This window comes from Hyaena hyaena, unplaced genomic scaffold (assembly GCF_003009895.1).
Source record: "Hyaena hyaena isolate Hyena2069 unplaced genomic scaffold, ASM300989v1 scaffold_273, whole genome shotgun sequence".
Lineage (NCBI taxonomy): Eukaryota > Metazoa > Chordata > Mammalia > Carnivora > Hyaenidae > Hyaena > Hyaena hyaena.
In genome coordinates this window covers 118,439-143,849 of record NW_024080904.1, presented here as the reverse complement: position 1 = coordinate 143,849, position 25,411 = coordinate 118,439, and the positions used below count along the sequence as shown (strand labels likewise).

Below are 25,411 nucleotides of genomic sequence, written 5' to 3'. Positions count from 1 at the left end.
ACTTGGCATGGAATTTCAAGAGATCCAGGGGAGCCAAAACAATCTGAAAAAGTACAACATAGTTGGAGGATTGACGTTTCTTGATTTCAAAACATACTATGAAGCAACAGTAATCAAGACATTGTGGTGTTGGTGTAACAGGAGATATGTAGATTAGTATGATAATATAATTAAATGTTCAAAGATAAGCCCCTGTGTCTATGGACAATTGATTTTCAATAAGGATAACAGGACGGTTCCATGGGAAATGGTGGTGAGAGAACTGCCAGATGCAAAAGAATGAATCCTTACCTTACACCATTTACAAAAATTAACTCAAAATGGACCAGAGATCTAAATGTAAGAGCTACAACTATAAAATTCTTATAAGAAAACAGTGATAAATCCTAATGACCTCAGATTTGGCGTAGTCTTAGATATGGCATCAAAGGCATGAACATGAAAGAAACAATAGACAATTTAGACTTTAAAACTTAAAACATCTGTGCTTCAAAGGACACTATCAAAAAAGTGAATACAACTCATAAAATGAGAGAAAATATTTGCAAATCATGAATCTGATAAAAGTCTAGTATCAAGAATATGTATAGAATACTTACATCTCAATAAGAAAGACACAATCCAACTAAAATATGGACACAGAGGGGCGCGTGGGTAGGTCAGTTGGTTAAGTCTCCAATGGTCAGCTCAAGTCATGACCTCGCAGCTTGTGACTTTGAGCCCTGCATTGAGCTCTGTGCTAACAGCTTGGAGCCTGAAGCCTGCTTCAGATTCTGTGTCTCCCTAGCATTCTGCCCCTCCCCTGCTCATGCTCTTGTATTTCTCTAAAAAATAAATAAACTTAAAAAAATAGATGAAGAGGGGCGCCTGGGTGGCTTAGTCGGTTAAGCGTCCGACTTTTGCTTAGGTCATGATCTCGCGGTTCGTGGGTTCGAGCCCCGCGTCGGGCTCTGTGCTGACTGCCAGCTCTGAGCCTGGAGCCTGTTTCAGTCTGTGACTCCCTCTCTCTCTGACCCTCCCCTGCTCATGCTGTCTCTCTCTCTCTCTCTCCTAGAAATAAATAAAACATAAAAAAAATAAAAATAAAAAAAAATAGATGAAGAACTTGAGTAGATACTTCTCCAAAGAAGATATATAAATGACCAATAACCACTTGAGAAGGTCTCTGACATCATTAGTCATCAGGGAAATGCATATCAAAACCAAGCTGTTGGGATGCCTGGCAATCAGTAGAGCATGAGACTCTTGGCCTTGACATTGTGAGTTGGAGTCCCACAGTGGGTGTAGAGATTACTTAAAACAAAAACAAAAACATAAACTAACTTAGGGCCCCAATGATGGCTCAAAGATGTATTATTTTTATTATTTCTTTAAATTTTTATTTAAATTCTAGTTAGTTAACATAGAAGTACAATGTCGGTTTCTGGACAGTGATGTATTATTAAAGCTACTCCCTAACACATGAACTGAATCTCAAGATGGCCATGGCGATGATGATAAGAGTCACATTGCTTTGTTTTATTTCAAAGTTTTAAAACCCTTTCTCTCTCCTTGTTTCTTTTTCTCCCCCAGGGTATTCTGTGGTTGTTCCCTCCTTTTCCATGTTAAATGGAATTAATGGGGTTTCCCCATTGTCTCCTTGTTTGTTCACTTAGTGTATAGTATAGTGTAATTATACAGCTTGAATTAAAAAAAGAAAACTGGATTTGAGTTCCATCTCTGCCACATTTAATTGTATGAGAAAAGTGCATTTATATAACTAAGCTCTAGTCTCTTCACAAAGAAAAATATGTTATTACTCATGGAAACAAGAGCTTCCTTTCCTGGAAACTTGACTCCATAAAAGAAATAAATGTTGGGGCATGCCCAGGGCACTGCCAATTGGTCCAGTCAAGCTTTCTGGAGCTTGACTCAATTATGACAGCATTCTTTGCCTTCACAATAATAATGGCATTGCTAGTGAAGTAAGATGAGGAAAACATGCTGTGGCCCAGCATCTTCAAAGCTAGATCCTGACTTATTTACTTCCCAGTGTGTACTTCTTTGTAATCTTTGATTCCTTGCAGTTAACTCTCCACTTTTCCTCTGTATCCCCTAATTTTCAAGTTTTTCAGCTTGTTATAAAAATTAGCTTCCGCGCTTTGACCACAGAACTCCTCTCTCTACCTGTCACCTCACTGTATTAACTATTAAGCAGTATGTTCCTGTTTCCATGAAACTGATTTGTCCCTATCTGCAGTTTATGTTGGCATGATCTAAATCTGCAGGTGAGACTAGTTAGATTGACTTAAACTCACATTTCTATTGCACAGACCATAGTTCAAGTTCACAGACTGACTCTCTACCCCTAACAGTTTACTGCCCATTGATCATAAGTAGGTGTATAGATATTTTGCTGCACAATACCCCCACCATGACCAAAATAACCTAAAATAAACTTTAACATGGATGCTGTATTGAGTCTCACTTTCCCACATGAAGGACAGAATAAATCAAATAGCGATAGTGACCCTATCACTGACTCCTGTGCAAAGAGAAATAAAAGGTGAGCTTAAAGATGCTGTAGATCAGCACTGAGAAACCTGCAACCATGTGCTGCCCCTAAGCTTTGCCATATGGCTCTGAGTCTAATTTCAAACTTGCTTTTCAGCACATTTAAAGGTGAAGGAGTTAGACAGGAATGAAGGACCTCTGTGGAAACCACCTACCATGAACAAAAGAGAGATTTTAGAATGTCCAATCCTTCAGCCTGTGTTCTCCAGCTGGACTGAGACAGAGGCAGAAGCAAATGCTTGTGGTTGGTGGAAATAAAGCAAATGTTGCTGAGAGGCCCCAAGGCAGCTGGGCCCGTGGGCTTCACTGTGGAGCCCTGGCCACCTTACTAGACGGAAATGGAGAGAGCATTCACTTTAGTTCTTAGAGAATGAGGATCTTTTCCCTTTCAGTTGCATGACTTTTGAGCTTTCACACTGTGCTTCATCATAGTGATTTTGTTTGGGGGAATATGGTATGACTCATTTTCTAATTTTTACTTTTTAAAATTTATTCTGCTATCATTTATTTTCCCCCATCTTCTATTCTTCCTTCTGACTTACCCTCCCTCCCTTCCCTCCTCCCTTCCTCCTCCCTCCCTCCCTTCCCCACTCCCTTCCTTCCTCTTCCCTCCTTGCCTTTCATCTTCCCTTCTATTAGTTGATACTTTTTCTGCAGGGTAAAGTGCTATGTAGAGTTCATATATTTGAGAAGTAAGTTTACTGGCCTGGGGGAAATCTTGGTTTTGGAGGGATAGGAGCTATGATAAAATGCCTTTCTATACAGATTAGTATGCATAAGATCCAGGGCAATATTTCTAAAAAAAATTCAAAGGAAATGAGGTTACTCTGACCTGGTATGTATGAGTATGTGGGGCTGAGAGTAGGGGATGCTGAAGAGGGAAAGAGAGAACTATGTGGAGGTCAGCTTTGACTTGGGCTGGAAGTGTTGGAAGACAATTTTTCTTCCCAAACAGCTTAAGTCAACACCTCCTCTTCACGCTGAATTTTAGTAGCTCTGGGTTAGATGATATGTGCTCCTTTCTTGAAGAAAACAGACTGTGGGAATCAAACCCCAACATCCAAAGTGCCATCTGCCATTTACTTTTTATTTTCCCAAGTCTTGGGAAACTCCAACTAACTCCAAGATATAAAATATTAACATATCAATTCAGAATAAGCTGTTATCAGGAAGGTGCATTGAATGTTACTCTTTTACAAGCAATGAGAAATTTCTACCAAGTATTAACATAAATCAAAATACTACATCTTAATGTCGCCAAGTCTTAGCCTACATTATCATATGTTTCCCTTACAAGAACCATTGTACAGAGAAGGAAACCAGGCTTATTGAATTTAAGTGACTTGGTTGAAGTCACACAGCTGGGAAGTGGGGAAGTGATGAAGTATTAGAAGCCAAGACTCCCAATAGAATGAATACCCCTTACATTTCAGTTATTATTTCATGCCAAGTCATTGAGCTTATTCCTTTATTGAGTCATACAGGAGACAGTTGATGGCTATTTACTCTCAGCAGTTCCCTGTGCTGAGCTCTAAAGGAGTCAAAGATGAAAAAAACATGGTCCCTTTGGCATAGATCAAAGGGCAGAGTCAAAATAGAAACATAGTTATGTTTAGTATTCTAAACATATTTTGTAGTTACTCCAAGCACAATCCGTTTCCACAATGTCACGTCAAACCTTTTATTTTCTCTTTCTCTCTGCATCTTCTTTCTCCCCAGAGCCTCAACCTTTTAGACCAAGACACTAAAAATGTTTTTTTTTCCTTCTCTTTCCTTTAATTCCCCCCTCCCCTTTTCTTATTTTGACTCAAAGCAGGAAAGGAGGCGAGTACTTACATAAGCATAAAATATAAAATAATTGGGCAGAAAAAGTTTCATCTTTACCATGTAAGTAGTAAGTATCCATACTTTTGGTTTATTTTTATTTTAATATTTCTTACCCCCAGCTCCACCCTGCCTCCCTTGGTGGTCTTTCCACAAGTGTCTCTTTGCCCCATGCTCTTCTCCTTAGGATCTGTGGATTTTCTTTACCTCTACCCATCAACAGCTCCAAGCCCAGCAGGGAAAAACTAACAATTCATATTGCAGTCTGTAGCTAGCAGAATGTCTGGATTTGGGAAGAAGAGAAGGATCAAGGGTCCACAGGGGTGGGGGAGAGCTTGTGAGTAGGGTTTGGGGATGATGTTGTCTGCAATGGTAAGGGAAAGCTCTGAAGTAGAGCTCTCACAAAGGCCAGGGATAAAACAGGGATGTGTGGAGTGTCCATAAAATGAGTTAGTTCTGCTAGGAATGTTGCTCTGAATTCTGTACCATACTTTTGACTCTGTGTAGATTGAATTATATTTCTTGAACATCAGGGAAGCCATTGACTGGGTAATTTTTAGTGTCTCATGTGTATTTTGCAGTTGCAGATTCTCTTATCTTTTTTCTTCCTGATCATCGTTAGATTCCTGGATCCTTCTAGTATGGGAGACTAAAGGAGAAGAAAGCTACTTGTAGAATCTACCAGGTAGTTGAAAAATAATGTTTACATACTTATGTCCTTACCTTTAAATTTTTTTTTTAATCTTTATTTTTGAGAGAGAGAGCCTGAGTAGGGGAGGGACAGAGAGAAGGAGACATAGAATCTGAAGCAGGTCCCAGCTAAGCTGTCAACACAGAGCCTGATGTGCGGCTCAAACTCATGGACTGCACGATCATGACCTGAGCCGAAGTCAGACACTTAACCAACTGAGCCATCGAGGCTCCCACTTATCTTTCTTTTTTAATTTCCAAAGATATATGCCCTGAGTTACGCATGCATGTGCTGTCCACAGTGGTGTTTCATAATGTCACCTACAAGTCTAGCACAGCATTGAATCAGATACTAGCTCGAAATATTTTGTCATAGGCTGTCTTCTAGAAAAAGGGCTGATATCCCTTTGTAATTTATCCTTCTTCTTTTGCAACAGATGTTGCTAAGGAGAAGAAAAATTTGACCAGAAGTCAAAGGATGGGCTCACTATATATAATCTATTCATTCTTTTATTCAATCAATGTTTATTGGGCACTTATTATGTACTTGGTATGGATTGGACAGTGGAGCTATAGCTATGAATGGTACAGACAAAATTTGTTCTCTCTTGAATCTTATTAGCCTGTATATGAAATAAAAATCAAATCAATTTCTACTGTCACCCAAAGTTATTACCATAATCATTGATGTGACCAACATGTATTGAAGTGGGTATCAGGCACTATGATAGGCCTGGGGTGTGGACTTAAGCCAGGTTCAACTGCTATCATCAAGGAGCTGGAGAGCCTAGTGAGGGATGCAGACAATTCATCCCTCCTGAGCATGGCAGATGATGCTGTGGGAGGCTAAGAAGACAGTGATGATGTCAGCCTGGGGAGGTTGGGGCAGATATCAGAAAGATGCAAAGTCGTTTCAATGGCCTACAATGTCCTAAGTGGTCTAGATGAGCACTTCTACACACTGGCATCCTTGTTAGTTCTGGTAATTTCTTGTGTCTAGACTTTTGCACTGACTTATCCATCTAACTCAGGTTTTCTTAACCTTGGCTATTTACAGTTTGGATTAGGGACCTATCCTGTGCATTATGGGATATTTTACAGCATTCCTGGCCTTTCCTTACTGGATGCTGGTACCAACACTCTCTGCTCCCAGGTCATGACAATCCAAAATATCTGTAGGGGCACTGACCGACCAAAGTCCCCTAGGGGCAAAACTACCTCCAGTTGAGAATCACTATTCTAACTGGAATATTCTCCCAGATATCTGCAGGGTTAGCAAATCCTTCAAGAATTTGCTCAAAATGTTATTCTCTCATACTTAGACTGTCTTATTTTTTTTTAAAAAAATAAAGTTTATTTATTTATTTTGAAAGACAGAGCGAGAGAGCGAGAGAGCAAGTGCATGAGCAGGGGAGGGGCAGAGACAGAGGGAGAGAGAGAATATCCCAAGCAGGCTTCATACTGTAAGCACAGAGCCCAGTGTGGGGTTTGAACTCATGAACCTCATGATCATGACCTGGACTGAAGCCAAGAGTCAGATTCTTAACTGACTGAGCCACCCAGGTGCCTCTCAGACTGTCTTATTTAAAACATTAATACCACTAACCATTCTTTATCCCTCCTGCTCCCTTTAAAAAATTTTTCATCCACATATATTAACATCATCTAATACACTATGTAATGTATAATTGCCATTGGCTCTCTACTTGTTAGAACATGAGCTCCGTGTAAGCAGGTGTCTGTTTTGTTCATGGTGTGTCCTCTCTGCCTAGAATAGTGCCTGGCAGAGTTTAAGCATTGAGCACATATTTTGTGAATGAATTAATGAAGCATAGTCAACATTTGTATAAAATTGTAATGTTTAGAGATACATCCTTATTTAACCCTCAAATAATAGTATTAATTAGGCCACAGTGTTGTTTCCATTATAAAGTTAAGGAAGCTCAGTGATGTTACAGATAAGTCTCACACCAAGAAATGATGATGCCAGAAAGTAAATCAGATATTTAAATATTTCAAAATACAGCCCTCTCTAGATTACACAATGCTTTTCCAGAGTCAGAATGAACTGGAAAATTTGGTGATTAGTGAGACAGAACAAAGAAAGGAGAATCGCTTGGCTGTAAAGAACCAACCTCTGCCTCATGTTCATGAGAAAAAGAGACAAAGGATTTCCCTACCCCATGGGAAGGCACTGTATTTACTATAACAAGTATTTTCATCTTAATCCACTTGGCATGATGCTATGTGCCTCTGTGTTGGTTAACCTGGGCACATGTTAACCCCTGGGGAATAACAGTGGGTAGAAAAGTATAAGAAAGGCCCAGAATAATGACTGAGTCACAATACTGAGTATGGAAAGGTAACAAGTATTCAAAAATACCAGTGACACAGTAAAATCAGTTTCAGATACATTGTTCATGGATTCATTCATCAGCTACTTACTGAGTACCTACTCATGCACTCAACATATGTGAACATCAGACAAAGCCTCGACCTTCATGGAGTTTATATTCTACTGGTAGAGACAATATAGAGATGGAAAATTGAAAGTAGCTTTTCATTTTTTAAAGTTATTTATTTTGAAAGAGAGAAAGAGCATGCGTGGGGGTGGTGCAGAAAGACAGGGAGAGAGGAAAATCCCAAGAAGGTGCATGCTATTAGCACAGTTAATGAACCATGAGATCATGAGATCATGACCTGAGCTGAGATCAAGAGTCGGATGCTTAACACACCAAGCCACCCAGTACCTCCAAAGAACTTTTTTAAATGACACAGGAAATGTCATAAACACTTCAGGCTGGGGAGGAATGGGTACTACTTAGGCTGCTTGCCTTGAGGGCTCCTGAGGGTACCCTCACTCTCCCCTGGGACTTGAGGCACTTGGGAGAAAATATTGAAACATACAAGGCAGTGCTTAATGTTAGGACCCTGCCCCAGAGACAGGAATTGGGCCATCTGGAGCTAGGAAGATGCACTTTATGCTTCTGCTTAAAAGCAACATTTTTGTGTGTGCTTTAGATCATAGGAATGGTGGTTTAGGGCACATTAAAGGATGCAGGACTGGAAGTGGGTATCCATAGATAAAAGAGAGTCGGTGGGTCAAAATAGGAAGTGTGAGTATTCTATATTCCTTTGTAGATGCAATACACACATTAGCCTAGGATCTGTTGCAAGGAGTCCTTAGAAAATGTATCTCTTTATTCTAACAGTTTGTTTCCTTTATTTACAACAATGTGTTTTGTTGTTGTTTGTCCTCTTAGTGACAAATCATTTCTCACTGAATGTAAAATAGCACCGATCTTAAGACGTACCATTACCGAATTGCCACTAAGCAAGGAAAAAAAGAAAGTATAATTGTAATATATTGTCAATTATGGGACATATCTTGATTTGAGAGGTGTTAACATGTGAGAAACTGTGAAATTTGGAACTGTTGGATAGAATCAGATTTAGTTCTTAGATATGCCGAACTAATTGGGCCTTTCTTCTCTGAGCCAGGCTACGTTGTGATTGTTTACCCTTATTATTTTATTGTAATTACCATAAATGGATATTAGAGGATGCTAAGGCTGTGGTTCAGATAACTCTCTGATCAAGGATGATGTGTGTTCCTTTCCATAATATAGAATTAGTGCTGGGGAGCAGTAGCACCTACCAGTGTGAGTGTGTGTGTGTGTGTGTGTGTGTGTGTGTGTGTGTGAGAGAGAGAGAGAGAGAGAGAGAGGGAGGGAGGGAGGGAGAAAGTTTTGGGTGGTGGGTAGGAGGCCAAGCTTAGGAGATAGAGTCCTCACTGCACATGATCTTGGAATTGGTTCTAGCCAATAACGTGTGAGTAGAGAGAATGCAGGTCACTTCTGAGCAGAGGTTTTTAAGTTCTTGTGTGTCCTCCCATGCTCTCTTCATGTTCCACAGCAAACTTAGAGGCTGCATATTGAATATTGTACCATAACAAAATAAAAGGATCCTGGATCATCCTCGAAACAAACCATTCTTGGAGTACCTCCAATCAGGAATATTCTTGCTGAACATTGCATGGGCAAGAGATAGACTTCTGTTGTTTTAAGTCACTGAAATGTGGAGGTAGATACAGAAATTAGGCTAACCTGATACAGTTTTGTTCTTTCTTTATTTCTTAGGAACTATGTAGTGCCTGGCAAATAATACCAAACACTTCTTCGAAAAGTCTGATGAAGATGGAAATTCATCAACTGACTGAATGATTATGGGTCTTGAGTTGACCTTGCTCTGCAGGGATTAGAAAAATGAGTTGCTTCCCATGCCCCTGGAGGAGTCTCCTGCATTGTGCCCAGGGTGTGATTATTACTGTATGCAGTGGAAATTATGGGACCAGGAGTTTCTCTTTTGTATTTGATACACTGCCTGTCTCCTGGCAGGGACACACAGAACTGAGAGCTCTTTGAATGAGGTCAGTAGATCATAGTGTGTTCATCCCATGGAAAGAAAAAAGCATCTTTACAAGGCACTATCATTAACTCCCTGTACATAGCTAAGAATAATTTTCAAGAAGACTTCTCTAAAATGTGTGTATTCACATCTCATGAAACATAGCCTGGGAGACTGTCTTGAACCACTTCTCTTAGTCCTCACCTTGACCATCATGGGGTTTTCTCTTTAGTGATGGGAAGAAAGGGGATGCACACCACTACACACAGGTTACTCTAGCTGCCTGAGTGCCGTGTTCTAGTAATGGAGTCTTGTTTTGTCTGGCGTGAAACAACACGTGTTTGTTTCTTAGAAGGTGGAGTGTGTGAGTGTGTGTGTCTGTGTATAGTGGGGGTTAGAGGCATAAGGCATGAGGCCTGGGCAATATACAGCATTACAATATTATGAACATGAGGTAACTTTATTTGCATTTTAGAAACATTGCTTTGATTTCAGGATAAGGGATGGATTAGAAGAGTTAAGACATTGGCAGAAATGAGCCTGGTCCCTGAGAGACCCGTTAATAGTGTATTCCACTAATCCAGGCTGAGGGATATATTCAATGGCGATGCTAATAGAAATGAAGACTGACATTTTAGAATTATGTTATAGATCAAATCTCTAGCAAATGGAGGAGTGCTTTAGTTTAAAATGTGGGTTTTATCATTCAGATGTGGGGAGACCAGCAGAGCAAGAGACGACTGCCATTGAAAATGTAGTTGGTGGGGCACCTGGGTGGCTTAGTCGGTTAAGTGTCTGACTTTCGCTTAGGTCATGATCTCGCAGTTCATGGGTTCGAGCCCCGCGTCGGGCTCTGTGCTGACTGCCAGCTCAGAGCCTGGAGCCTGTTTCAGAGTCTGTGACTCCCTCTCTCTCTGACTCTCCCCTGCTCATGCTGTCTCTCTCTCTCTCTCTACTAGAAATAAATAAAACATTAAAAAAAATTAAAAAAAAAAAAGAAAATGTAGTTGGTTACTCACAGTTCCCAAGAGGAGAGCCACACGCCGCACCCACGGAGGGCCACCTGTGGAAGCACCAGCATCCGGCAAGAGACAGAAAGAGCAAGCAGAGGACATGGGCAGGAGGCTTTGCCAGAGTTTCTGAACTGGGAAAGGCAAGAAAAGCATAGGGTCAGCAGGCTTAGACTTGGGTAGTTTAAATAATTTCAGGAAGCTATGGGGTATAGGTGCTTTCTCTAGGTATCTGGTACCTGGCCCTGTGATAATTAAGGAAGAACACTGCCTCCTAGAGGATAAAAGCCAGGCAGAAAAGATGCTTCAAGTATGAGCTTTAGGGGCCCTGGGAGGCTCAGTCAGTTCAGCATCTGACTTCGGCTTAGGTCATAATCTCATCGTGTACGGGTTCGGGTCCTGCATCAGTCTCTGTGCTGACAGCTCAGAGCCTGGAGCTGCTTCAGATTCTTTGTCTCCCTCTCTCTCTCTGACCCTCCCCTGCTCACATTCTGTCTCTCTCTCAAAAATAAATAAACATAAGAAAAAATAAAACAACTATGAGGTTTAGATCTGTTCATTTGTCTATGAAAAGTAAACTCCGGAGCAAATCACTTGCTGTCTCTAAGGACTGGCTAACTCTGGGAGGGACAGTCTATCCTAGTCAGCAATGCTGGGAGGCAGAGCAACAAAAATACAGAAAACAAGAAAGTACAGTTAATGTGCACTTGATGATAAAAATGAGGACGTAAATTTCTCATAAGGGATGACCCACAATTTCTGTCTGGGATGGCTATATGGAAGTGAAATGCTATTTACATTTCAGAGAACTATTGTTTTTTATTGAGCACCTAAGCTGTGCCCGTCACTGCTCTATGATCTTATATAGTCTCAGCTAATCCTCAAAGCAAAGGTTTGACAGTGGGACTATTTTTGGCTTAATTTTATACCTGTGTTGAAGAAGACTACAGGGTCTGTGCTCAGACACCAATGACACGCTCCCTCAGAGCTTGATTTTAGAGGATGTTGAACTTGAGGTGCCTGAAGGACATCTTGGTAGAACCATCTAGGACACAACGCTAGCAACATCCCCATTTCTACCCATGTTCTAATTTAACAGAAACTTGCCTTGCACTTGTTACATCCCAGACACAGCTGTAAGAGCCTAACATGTGCCCACTTATTTAATCCCATGGCAATATTTTGAGGTATTTATTATTATCCCCATTTTACTTATATTTTAATGATCATAAATAGCTACCAATTTATGGAATATGCTGATGAAGCATGTACTAGAATAAACATTTTCTGTAAATTAACGAAAGTTGATCATGTCAGACAAATGTGATTATCACCATTTCAAAGACTAGAAAACTAAGGCTTAGTGGCTTACATCATTGGACTACTGTCACATGGCTGGGCTTTTATGAATTTCATAGATTCGAACTGCCATTCTGATTCAAGCCATTGTCCCATTTTGCAGACCAGAAATTAAGGATCAGTAGTATAAAGTGACTGACAAATGCCACCGGGCTATCCGTAAATCACCCAGCCTCAGTCTGAATTACAGTGTATCCAATTCTTTATTCCAATCTTTCTCCTCAGTAGTGCGGTGCTTTTCACAGTGTTTCACTGGAGCTATGTTTTCAATCAGTTTCACAAATGGGAATTTCTTCACAACATTTCACAAGGGTGGGTGTTGCTATGGGCTGAATGGTAATCCCCTCAAAATCCATGTTGTAGTCCTCCAGTCCCTCAGAATGTGACTGTGTTTTGACAATAGCCAAAACATGGAAAGAGCCTAAGTGTCCATCAACAGACAAATGGATCAAGAAGATGTGGTTTATCTATACCATGGAATACTACATGGCAATGAGAAAGAATGAAATCTGGCCATGTGTAGCAACATGGATGGACCTTGAGGGTGTTATGCTGAGCGAAATAAGTCAGGCAGAGAAGGACAAATATCATATGTTTGCACGTATAGGAGGATTAGGAGGAACTTAACTGAGGACCATGGGGGAGAAGAAGGGGGGAAATGGTGGGGGAAAGGGAGAGAGGCAAACAGTGAGAGACTCTTGAATGCTGAGAACAAACTGAGGACTGATGTGGGGGGGAGATGGGCATGGAGGAGGGCACTTGTGGGGATGAGCACTGGGTGTTATATGGAAACCAACCTGGCAATAAACTATTTGTAAAACAAAAACAAAAACAAAAACAAAAGAATGTGACTGTGTTTTGAGACTGAAGCTTTAAAAAGGTCATTAAGGTAAAATGAAGTCATACAGATGGACCCTAATCCAAAATGACTGGTGTCCTTTTAAGAAGAGGAAATTAGGACACAGACACACACACACTGGGAAGACCAAGTGAAAGCAGCCACCTGTAAGCCAAGGAGAGAGCCTGAAATGACACCTTGATCTCAGACTTCCAGGCTCCAGAACTTCATGAGGAAATAAACATCTGCCCTTAACCTCCCCCACTGCTCCCCCCTGTCCCCTCGCCAGTGTGTGGTAATTTGTCACAGTAGCCTTAGGAAATTATTACACACAGTGAGTTTCCTGAACTAAAAGGAAACTGGAAAGCCACGGTCTGGATTGCCGTGCAGGCTGTTTGACCAGTCTGATCACTTTCCTAAGTTCACTAACCAGGAGGTCAGATGACTTCCCGGGATCAAATTCAGCTTCCTCTTGCTGTTACTTGGACCACTGATCTGCAGACATTTTCTTCTTCTAACTTCCCCTCTTGTGACCAGGGACATAAATATTAGAGAAACAAAAGCCCAGAATGCTAAGGTTGCCACTCTCACTTCCTCTTGCTTCTGTACGCAGCATTGCTTTGAATACAGTCATTGTCCTGGGGCACTGAGCAGGGGAGAGAAGGCGGCAGTGTCCCGGAGGCCACCCCAGCAGGCGGATACAGCGTGTCATGTTTCACCGAGCCATTTGTGGACACAGAAAATGCGAGAATGATGCCTCCTACCCGCCTGGCTGGGACTCTGATTCCAGCCATGGCCTTCCTCTCCTGCCTGAGACCCGAGAGCTGGGACCCTTGTGTGGAGGTATGTGGTTCCTGTCAGCTCATCTGTGAGATCTGCCTTGCTTCTGAGAAACTGCTCTCTGCCCAGAGCTTGCCACTGTGGGGCTCCCGCTAGTTGCCGAGTTTCATTTGTAAAAAGGAGTCAACTTACCTTAAGGACTTGAGAAGGGACAGAGACAAGACAATCCATGGTTACATGGCACCAACAGGTAGCTCATGGGTCATGTCCCATTCAGGACTTTAAATGCTAATAAGGGCTTTAGGTTAGATAGATCTGCTTAAAATCACTGTTCTTTGATTTCTAGGCTGTGTGATCTTGAAGAAGTTATTAAACCTCTCTGACACTAGTTTTCACAACTATAAAAGCATTATAATAATACCTGCTTAAGTAGAGAGCTGCAAGAAGTCTGCTTCATGTCATGTAGTAGTCTGTACTCTCAGCTTCAAGCACTCACTCTGTCCCTTTTAATCTCAGGAGAGAGAAAGAGAGAGAGACAGAGACAGAGACAGAGAGAGAGAGAGAGAGAGTTGTCTCTTAATAGGGAGAACTTTCTAAGTGGATTTCAGACTTCTGGATCTAGCCCTAGTTCCAAAGGATGAAAAGAAATGTGATTGGAAAAGAAAAAGAAAAGGGGAAAGAGAAATAGAGGAAAAGGTGGAAGAAGAGAGACAAAGAGACACTGGGTGGGGGAAGAGAGAACCATGTAAAACTATAGCTAATGCTATCTTTCTTTGTGAAATACCAACTGACTTTTGCATAATCTCATTCGTGGTAGATCTCTTTTGTTCTTCCCCACCCCCTGCATGGACTTTCACAAGTGCTTTGGAAGTCCATGGTAGAACCCAATAGCCAAGAGAATGTCCTGGGATTTAATGTGTGGCAGGGTCAGAAACTCAAGAAATGCATAACCAATGGTGTGCTGATATTGAGGGAATGGGGGAATACCATACTTTAATATGTAACAAAGACAACTTTGTCATTTCAGAATCTTCCCTTCCTCCAATTCCCTGCCCAGAGCCCTACCCCTTGTCTTCTCTGTGTCCCTCCTGTTAGGTTATTGGGGATGGATCCTCCAATCAAAGTCACCGCTAGATAAAATCACACCTTCCCTTTCCCTACATCCTGCATTCTCAGTGCCCAACACCTGTCCAACCCTGCCCATCCCCTAAGTGCCATCCTAGAAGGTCCTCAGTTTTCCTGGACTCGACTCTTAGTAACTGGTCTCCTGCCTCCTAGTCCCCTTTCCAGTCTAATTAACTCTGCACATTTTTGTTTGTTTTTTTTTAAATTTTTTTAATAGTTTATTTATTTTTGAGACAGACAGAGCATGAGTGGGGGAGGGGCAGAGAGAGAGGAAGACACAGAATCCAAAACAGGCTCCAGGCTCTGAGCTGTCAGCACAGAGCCCGATGCGGGGCTCAAACCCATGAACCATGAGATCTGACCTGAGCCAGTCGGACGCTTAACCAACTGAGCCACCCAGGCACCCCTGTTTGTTGTTTATCAGTGCTGCCCAAAGGCGATATCATGTGTGGCATATGATCTTACTGAAATTTAAATAAATGTAACCAACTAAATTTAGCCAAAGTTGTACTTCACTAAATTTTAGCTAACTAAATTTAAAATGCAGATTTAAATTTTCTGATAGTCACTTTGAAAAAATAAAAATTGATACATCTAATTTTAATATTTTATTTAACCCAGTATATTCAAAATATTATCTGAAAATGTAATACGTACTAAACTATTAATAAAGTATTTCACATTCTTTCTTTGGCACAAGGTGTTTGAGATTTGGTATGTATTTTATATTTAATATACCTCTCAGTTTAGACTAAGTTTCTCATGCTCAATATCCCATGTGTGGCTAGTGGCTAACATGCTGGAATGTGCAGTTTTAGTTATCATCATGACTTAATCTTTCACTTCATTCATATATCTGCTAAAATGTCATCTCCTCCTGGAAGCATTCCTTGATCATCTCATATAGAACTCCCTATGCCCCATATTTGCCTCTAATTTTTATGATCCTTCATTTTTTATAGCACATCATTATTTACTTTTTGTGTATTTGTTTATTATTTGTCCTTCCTTTTAAAATGGAATCTGTGAGTGAACAATATCATTGCTGATTTTATTTATTACTATATCCCACCATTCTGTGCAGGTCTTGGTCTATCAATAACCAATGTTGTGGTTGGACTGGCCCTTGTGGTTCTTTATGATTGTAAAGTACCCTTCAGCAATAACCATCTGGAAACTGGAAAAAGTAAAGGTTTATTACTTATAAGACCTAGAAATTATACAACACATGTAGGGCCACACAGCAATACTGAGGGTAGAGTGTAAAAGTGCTCAAGCATGGGGGGTTCTGTTTTTACTGGGGTTCAGGGTGGGGACCTAGGGTTTCCCTGGCTCCCTTCTTAGTGGTGAATTTAAAGTATAAGAACATGAATAACAGGGAGGAGGTAGAGGTGAAAAAATAAGGCTCAGTGGGGGAAAGAGGCCTGGCTCTATCTAGTCACATGGCTGGTGTTGTGTTTTTTAGCCCTCTTTGAGCTGAGGCCTCCCCAATGAAAGCTTAAACCAGATACCTGAGTTGTAAAAAACACCTACTGTCAAAGCTTAGACTACACCCAGCGCCTAGGCCATAGAAGTTGTTCAACTTCTATATTTTAGATGATTCAAAGTACTGCCACAGGGCTCTGGCTTCCCCACTGGATTAGGATTCAATTCTCCCACGATGCACCAGCTGCTCTAAATTAGTTTCCATTAGGGGCGCCTGGGTGGCTCAGTTGGTTAAGCATCCAGCTTCGGCTCAGGTCATGATTTCACAGTTCGTGGGTTTGAGCTGCATTGGGCTCTGTGCTGACTGACAGCTCAGAGCCTGGTACCTGCTTCAGATTCGGTGTCTCCCTCTCTCTCTGACCCTCCCCTGCTCACACTATCTCTCTCTCTCAGAAATAAGCAAAAACATTTAAAAAATAAATAAATTAGTTTCCTTCCTCTTCTTGCTTATATTATTCTTTCCTTTTTTCCCTTTCCACATATACAAGTCGTACTCATTCTTGAAGACTCACCTTGAATTCTTCTGTTTCTCAGAGGCCTTCTATAATCCCTGGATCCAGAATTGATTTCTACCATTTATAAGCCAAAGGAAATATTTTGGAAATGTTTGGGAAAAAACATTTTTACAGGCATGGCTTATGGTCCTTTTCAGTGGTGTGAGTTGTGTTCGTAGCTCAGCTCTTCCTCTAGATTGTAAGCTCACTGAAGTCTGGAGGAGCCCTTTCACATGGGTCTTTATACCATCCGTAGTACTTAGAGAAAATGCCTACAATTTGGATTTAAGCAAATCTTCATTCAATCAGGTATTTATTCATTTATTCAATAAATACTTAGTTAAGTGTTCACCATCTGCCAGGCACAATTCTGAGTGCTGGAGACATAGCAGAGAGCAAGAATATCAAAGCTTACTATCTAGTGAGGGAAATGAACAAGACACATGAACAATCACATAGACAATGTAATGTTAGATGGTGATACACCCTGCGAAGGCAGATGACAGAGTGTAAGGCCACAAGTCTAAACGTCTAAACCAAACTGACTCCATGACAGGCTTTAAGTTTCCCCTCTAAACTAGAAGGCCTGAGTTTCAGCTTACCCGAAACTATCAGGTAGTTACACAGTGCCCAAGGCAGGAGTAACCACCCTTGCAACACCCAATCAAGAAAAGCCAGCGACCACCCTCCACACTGTTAAGGGAGAGGCCTAGAGATAGAAACTATAGATAGGACCCTGTTACCTAATGTTAAAGTTAACCTGTTAGTCGCCGAACAAGACCCTAGGCTCGCTCGGTGATTGGTTGAATTTAAAGGTACTCTAAATGTTGTAATTGGATCCCGCCAAAAGTAACGAATGCTCTAGACAATGTGTATGGTCAAACCCACTGTCAATGATGTTGAATAATTATGATTGGATCACTGTTCCCATGTCACAACTTCTGTAACTCCCCCGTCTCAAACCCCATAAAAACCCTACTCTGCCCTTGTTCGGGGCTCTCAGCACGGACCCATGCGCTGGTGAAGTCTGTGAGCCCGAGCTTAAGCCCATAATAAAGCCCTTTGCCTTTGCATGCGTGACTCGGTCTCCCTGGTGGTCTCTGGTCGGTGAGGATACTGCGATCTGGGTATAACAAGAGCATAAGGGAAGGATGGCTGGTTCCATCACCTATGAGACAGTGTGGCCTGGAAGGCTCCTATGAGGGATAGCATTTCCGGAGACATGTCATTCAATGAAATGAAATGCTGCACATGTAACCTGTAAGACTTTATGCAGATTATTCCATCATTCTGACTTCTTTAAAAAGCTTATTTGAAGATTAAAGTAGATAACATATAAGAAATATGCTCACATATGGTAGGAGATTAATAATAACTAATAATAATAAATGTTAACATATATTGATCATTTACACTATAATAGGCTTTGGGATAATCTCTTTAAATACCTTCTTTCATTTAATCCTTTTAACAGATTCTATTGGTTTTAAACAGAAAACCGAAATTAGCTGGCTTAAGCAAGAAATTTCGTTGAAGAAATCAGAGAATTCAGAAATTAAGTGGGAAGTGGGACAGCAAGGCCTACAAAGAGTTTGGGGAAGTGTGATGGAAACAAGGAAGCATAAAGCACTTGGACGTATTTACATTCCACCACTGGAGTCCAAGCATCTGAAGGATCTTTTCCCCATTTCTGAGTTTCCTACTCACAGGTCAATGAGCCAAAGGAGAGAACGCAATTAGCAAAAATTGAGTTATGACTGTGAAGTCCAGACACCTTAACTGGTGGTCTCCCTAAGGCTGTATACAATTGTGGGGTATTTGGGGGGGAAAAAAGGTTTTGGCCCAAATCTCATGGAAGAACTAGGGTAAAACTCAGGGCTTCTGGACTCCAGAGCCTTAGCCTTTCACCACTTGATTCCATTGCTTCTCCCTAAATGCTGCCATTGTGATAGTAGAGGTAAGAAAATGAAATGTAATAGGTGCTCTCCCCTTCCAAATCCAAATAAGAGATTTTTTAAAGTAAGTGGATAAAGGAATGAATGAGTGAAACGGATGGATAGATAGATGGATGGGTGAAAAAAGGTTGGATCATCCCAGTGCCTGTACTGCTGGTCACCAAGGCTCGCGTCTAGGAGAGGGGAGTGGAGAAGGTATCCCATTAGTCCACTGAGGTGCATGTATTAAGACACTGTATCTAATGTGTGATCATTGCAGGTGGTTCCTAACATTACATACCAATGCGTGGAGCTGCATCTTGACAAAATCCCCGACAACATCCCCACATCAACCAAGAACCTGGACCTGAGCTTTAACCCCCTGAGTCATTTAGGCAGTCATAGCTTCTCCAGCTTCCCAGAACTGCAGGTGCTGGATTTATCCAGGTAATGACTGAGCTTTTACATACTGCACAAGGTGAGATGCTCACTGATCTATCATTTCATTCTTATGTCAGGAGTCTCCTCTTTATTCACTTAGTCATTCAACGGGTATCTTTGTCTAACATTGGGCAAGCCCCTTCCTTTCTCCGGGTTCTCAGTTTCCTCATCTGTGAAATGAGCAGCTGGACAAGACAGTTTCTAAGGACAGCTCTATCTTTTGGTATTAAGACAGGGGAGATAATTGAATCAAACTCCTTCAGATATTTTAGATTACTACTTGCTATATTTTATACAGTCTACTAGGAAACAAAAAAGTTTATTGGCATATTCTGTACAACTCCAGCTACTAAAGAGAGCATACACATTGGAAAGAAGTAACATATTAAAATCCTGAGCATGCTGCAAGGCACATAGTAGGCATTCAATAAATGTTACTTGATTCTGATTTTGGATGTTGAACCTGAGATAAGGATGGCAATACACACCAGTAAGTGATGAGCTATGTGCAAACTAGAAGCAAAATGTTGTGCTATTCAGAAGAAAAGCCTTCTCTGCAGTGGGTAATCAAGACAGATTTCATGAACTGAGTGGGATTCAAAGAATATATAGAATATTGAAAGTGAGATAGAGATAGGGAAATAGGAAGATACAAGTAACCCAAGAAGAAAGATGACAAGATCAAAGGAAAATATGTGCTGTGAGAAAGAACAGTGACTAAGATTTCTCTTTTCTGCTGCAGGGAAATTTAACGTTTATTAGGACAGATGAAATTATTATCATTATTTTGGGGAGAGAATTGAATCCTAACATTATTTTCATCATTAAGGCTTTACTTTAAAATGTACTCAATAATGAATCATATTCCTTATAAGAGTTTGTGGAAAATGCAGAAGCATTTTATATATGGCTTTTTTATTTCAGAAACCTTTAATAAATTCTAAGACCATAGCATGAAAATCTTCTTTAGAGCAGATCTTTCTACAGAAAGAAGAGGGGGCATGTGATGTTTTATACTCTAACTTGGACACTGAAAGAGCATAACAAAGGGGGAATGGAGCATTTTAAAAGGCAGTGAGGTTGAGCAGAGAGCTCTATGGGGCTCAGAAGACCTTAGCCAGATATTGCAGGTGGTTCCTAACATTACATACCAATGCATGGAGCTGCATCTTGACAAAATCCCCAACAACATCCCCACATCAACCAAGAACCTGGACCTGAGCTTTAACCCCGAGTCATTTAGGCAGTCATAGCTTCTCCAGCTTCCCAGAACTGGGAATATATTTTTAATATATATATTAAAAACCTTATAAAGTAGACTTTATAAGGACAAGCATATTATTATTATAGCACTTTGTTAGTTTTTGAATTTTAGTTTTCTGAGTAAGACTTTTTCAAGAACTGTCATTAAGATAAACAGATCAGCCCTCCTCTTTTTTAAAGCAAGAAGTAGTTTTTCATCAGACAATGTGTTTTATAAGGAATACTTAAGGAACTTTCTCAGAGGCTTTAACTATGTGCCTCGAAAGAGGCCAGCTCTCTCTCTTGATTATGGTTTAAGTCAAGGACAGAAAGTATTGTAGATATCCATTCCCTTCTCATATTCCTTCACAGTGTTCACATATAGTGATTCAACTACTCCTCTAGGATGGTTTCTAATAGATCTGACACCCTATTATTCTTATGGAAACCTATTGATACATTTATTTTCTTTTTTGAATGAAGAAACTGAGGTGCAGAGAGTTAAAGTAATTTATCTATATTTACTCTCTATGTTTTGTAGAGCTTTCCGGCAGCAGAGATTCATAGTCACATCTCCTGCTTCCACGTTAACTGTTCTCTTCATCTTAATATTCTGTTTCTGTAAAGTGATGACCCCCCTTTGATGAGACTGAGAAACAGCAAGACCACTCCAGTCATGTCTGATGCACAGAGCAGTATACATAAGTTTATGGGTTACAACATTCTATAATGTAAGCAATTTGAGAAATAATCAAGTTTAGCTGCCTCATTTAGAAAGGTGATAACGGAGGTCCAGGGAGAAAGTTTCCAAGATCATGTGATATGAGAGAGAGGACAACAGAGACACCAGAACCAAGATGTCTTGTCCCCTTTTCCAGTGTTCTTTCTATAGCATCTACCACCTTCTATTAAGTTACCAATTAATAACAAAAGCTTGGGCCAAAATGCTTTTATTACCCATGACCCACATGGAGGGGATAGGACAAGTGGAGAAATTGTAAATGTAATGCATGTTGGACTAGGAAATAACTCACTTGCAAACCGTAACTGTAATCCACTTGTAGGGCTGGCAGGTGTTTATCATTCATTGGCTGGATAAGAACCTTGTCTCTAGGGCATATCTATGAACATTGTATGTAGCATGGCTTCCATTCTTCTTGGGACAAAATTCAAAGTCCTTTATCCAGTCTTTAAGCCTGTGCTCCGTACCCTCCTTTCTCCACAAGCTTGTCTCACACACCCCCACTTCCCTTTCTGTACTCCAGACACAAAAGCAGTTTCTCACGTTTACTCCACGTATCATGGCCATTGCCTACCTCAGAATCACCTCCTTTTCCTGGTAATCCTTACTCATCTTTCAGGTTTCAAGTTAAGTGCTCTCAGAGAAGCCTGCTTTGCCCCCCCCCCCCCAACACACACACACCTTGTCTAGGTCCATTCCTTTCATATAAGCTTTCATAGTAGACTTTCTTTTTCTTCCATACAACTCAGTCCCATCACCTGTTACTAACATTTACCTGTGATAAGTACAACTTTCAAATATCTAGCTATCATACATGGAGAGCTCTGCATAGACATGGAAGGTATTTGTAACACAAATGTGTAATTTTTTATATCTTTAAAATTGACATTGACTGGTTATTTAGCATGTCTAACAACTAACAGCTATCTGTATCATCTGTGCCAATCTGATGGACAACCACAAATACGTGCAGCAGGAAACAGCTAAAGTTAATCCAAGGCGGTCACATACTCTATCAGCTGGACAGTCTTCATGTGCTCCAGTTATTGATCTTTAACTGACTTCTTTCTGATGGATGTGCTGCCTCTGCTTAGCATGGATGCCTAGTGTGATAAAAGAGTTTGTCATTGTGTCTGGTGTGATAATACTATGTCTGTGGGGTTTCTTATTTGCTCATGTCATGATCTATCCTGCTTCATGTCTTTGTCTATGGCATATATTATATGGCATGTCACATCTGTGTGAAGAGCTAGGTGACTGGGGTGGTCACCCCATTTTGAGTTTTGATTCAGCAGAAATACTATATAATCTGTATCTCTTTTCCCTGTAGGTGTGAAATTCAGATAATTGAAGATGATGCATATCAGGGCCTAAGCCACCTCTCCATCTTGATATTGACAGGAAATCCTATCCAGAGGTTATTCCCGGGAGCTTTTTATGGACTGTCAAGTTTACAGACACTGGTGGCTGTGGAGACAAACGTAGCATCTCTAGAGGACTTCCCCATTGGACATCTCAAAACTCTGAAGGAGCTTAATGTGGCTCACAATCTTATCCATTCCTTCAAATTACCTGAATATTTTTCTAACATGCCCAACCTGGAATACGTGGATCTCTCCAATAACAAGATCCAAAATATTTATCATAAAGACTTACAGGTTCTACGTCAAATACCTCTACTCAAACTTTCTTTAGACTTGTCCCTAAACCCTTTAAACTTTATCCAACCAGGTGCCTTTAAAGAAATTAAGCTCCGTGAACTGACTTTGAGAAGTAATTTTAATAGTGCGGATGTAATGAAGGCTTGCATTCAAGGTCTGGCAGGTTTACAGATCCATCAGTTGGTTCTGGGAGAATTTAAAAATGAAAGGAACTTGAAAACATTTGACAAATCTATCCTGGAGGGACTGTGCGATTTGATCATAGAAAAATTCCGGATAGCATATTTTGACAAGTTCTCAGAGGATGCTCCTGACTTATTTAATTGTTTGGCAAATGTTTCTACAATTTCTCTGGTGCATCTGGGTTTAAACAAGCTAAGACATCTCCCTACAAATCTCAGATGGCAACGGTTAGAATTGGTTAACTGTGGATTTGAACAATTTCCCACGTGGAACCTTGACTCACTCAAGGAGCTTGTTTTCTCTGCCAACAAAGGTGTGAGCACTTTTACTGAGGTGAAGTTGGAAAGCCTTGAGTTTCTAGATCTCAGTAGAAATGGCTTTAGTTTCAAAAGTTGCTGTTCTCAGGCCGATTTGGGGACAACCAGACTGAAGCATTTAGATCTGAGCTTCAATGATGTTATTACCATGAGTTCAAACTTCTTGGGCTTAGAACAGTTAGAATATCTAGATTTCCAACATTCCAATTTGAAACAGGTCAGTGATTTTTCAGTATTCTTATCACTCAAAAACCTACGTTACCTTGATATTTCTTACACTCACACTCGAGTTGCCTTCCACGGCATCTTCAATGGCTTGGGCAGCCTCCAAATCTTGAAAATGGCTGGCAATTCGTTCCAGAACAACTTCCTTCCAAATATTTTCGTGGACCTGACTAACCTGGTCATTCTAGACCTCTCTGATTGTCAGCTGGAACAAGTGTCCCAGGCGGCATTCAACTCACTCCCTAAACTTCAGTCGCTAAATATGAGTCACAACCACCTCTTGTCATTGGATACACTTCCTTATGAACCTCTCCACTCCCTCCAGACTCTGGATTGCAGTTATAATCGTATAGTGGCCTCTAAGGGGCAAGAATTACAGCATTTCCCAAGTAATCTATCTTCCTTTAATCTTACTTGGAATGACTTTGCTTGTGTTTGTGAACACCAGAGTTTCCTGCAGTGGGTCAAGGACCAGAGGCAGCTCTTGGTGGAAGTTGAACAGATGGTGTGTGCAAAACCTTTAGACATGCAGGGCATGCCCATACTGAATTTTAGGAATGCTACCTGTCAGGCGAGCAAGACTATCATTACGGTGTCAGTTCTCACTGTACTCTTCGTTTCTCTGGTGGCCGTTCTGGTGTATAAGTTCTACTTCCACCTGACGCTTCTTGCTGGCTGCAAAAAGTATGGTGGAGGTGAAAGCACCTATGACGCCTTTGTTATCTACTCAAGCCAGGATGAAGACTGGGTGAGGAATGAATTGGTAAAGAACCTGGAGGAGGGAGTGCCCCCTTTCCAGCTCTGCCTTCACTATAGAGACTTTATTCCTGGCGTGGCCATCGCCGCCAACATCATCCAGGAAGGTTTCCATAAAAGCCGGAAGGTTATTGTCGTGGTGTCCCACCACTTTATCCAGAGTCGATGGTGCATCTTTGAGTATGAGATTGCCCAGACCTGGCAGTTTCTGAGCAGCCATGCCGGCATCATCTTCATCGTCCTGCAGAAGTTGGAGAAGTCCCTGCTGCGGCAGCAGGTGGAGCTGTATCGCCTTCTCAACAGGAACACCTACCTGGAGTGGGATGACAGCGTCCTGGGGCGACACATCTTCTGGAGACGACTCAGAAAAGCCTTGCTGGATGGTAAACCATGGAGTCCAGAAGGAACGACAGATGCAGAAAACAGCTAGCATGAAAGAGTAACCTCTGCCTGAGGAGGAAAAGCTGCTGCAGTGCTTCTTGTCCAGCTGGACTGGGTACTTTGCGCAGTTAATGAGTATTAAATACTGCCACATACCTGGTACCTGGTGTTGTGCTAAGGGCAGATGATTCAGTGGTGCCTGAGGTACACGGGGCTGGTGACATCATGGAATTTAGAGCGCAGGGGGAATAAACACTGTGCTAAATTACAGAACTTCCAGGTGGATGTTTCAAACAAATGAGTTAAGGAGTCCATGGTAGGGAAAGTCAACTCAACTGTTACCCCATCAAACTGAACTAGAACTAAGAGACTGGGCCCTAGTGAAATCAGAAAAAGGTATAGTTCTTCACCTGAGTCTTCTGAATGGAAACTACCTCATGGTTTACATTTTAGCTATCTTAAAGCTAACTGAACGAGGTCTTCACTTCTTTTCCCTTTTCTATTGAATGCAATTTAAATTCGACTTGATAACTCAGAAGCCTCCTGATTCAGACCATTCCCCACCCATTTAAGTCTGTTTCCTTACATAGGCTAAAGTCTATAACTAATTCTGAAGGAAATCTGATTAACACATATCCACAAACACCCTTGTCTTTCTTTCATATGTTCTATATACATTAACTCTATGTGCCTGATATATTTTTGTTTTTATAAATCCAGTTCTCATTTTTCATGTCTTTTCTATAAACTCTTGCCATAAATAAGGCTTTTGGAGCCATGCTAGAAATTTCCATATTTAAGCAGTATCGTTCAAGCAAATATGTAAAATACACTCCATCACTCTGTCAGTTGATGTCACTCTAAAGTTATTACCTACTAAATTATGACTGTCAAGAAGGACGGATTAAAATGATTTGGTTTAAAGTGGCACTTTTTGTAAGAGCGAGGGACACATCCAAATTCC

At 41.0% G+C, this 25,411-nt stretch overlaps 1 protein-coding gene across 1 annotated transcript; it reads left to right on the top strand.

Annotated features, from left to right (window-relative positions):
- Window positions 1-13,170: 13,170 nt before the first annotated feature.
- On the top strand, window positions 13,171-25,092 carry TLR4 (toll like receptor 4). Its single transcript, XM_039245859.1, has 3 exons — window positions 13,171-13,524; window positions 18,780-18,946; window positions 22,255-25,092. The coding sequence occupies exons 1-3, from the start codon at window positions 13,432-13,434 to the stop codon at window positions 24,494-24,496; spliced, it is 2,502 nt and encodes an 833-aa protein (XP_039101790.1). The 5' UTR covers window positions 13,171-13,431; the 3' UTR covers window positions 24,497-25,092.
- The last annotated feature ends 319 nt before the right edge of the window (window positions 25,093-25,411 follow it).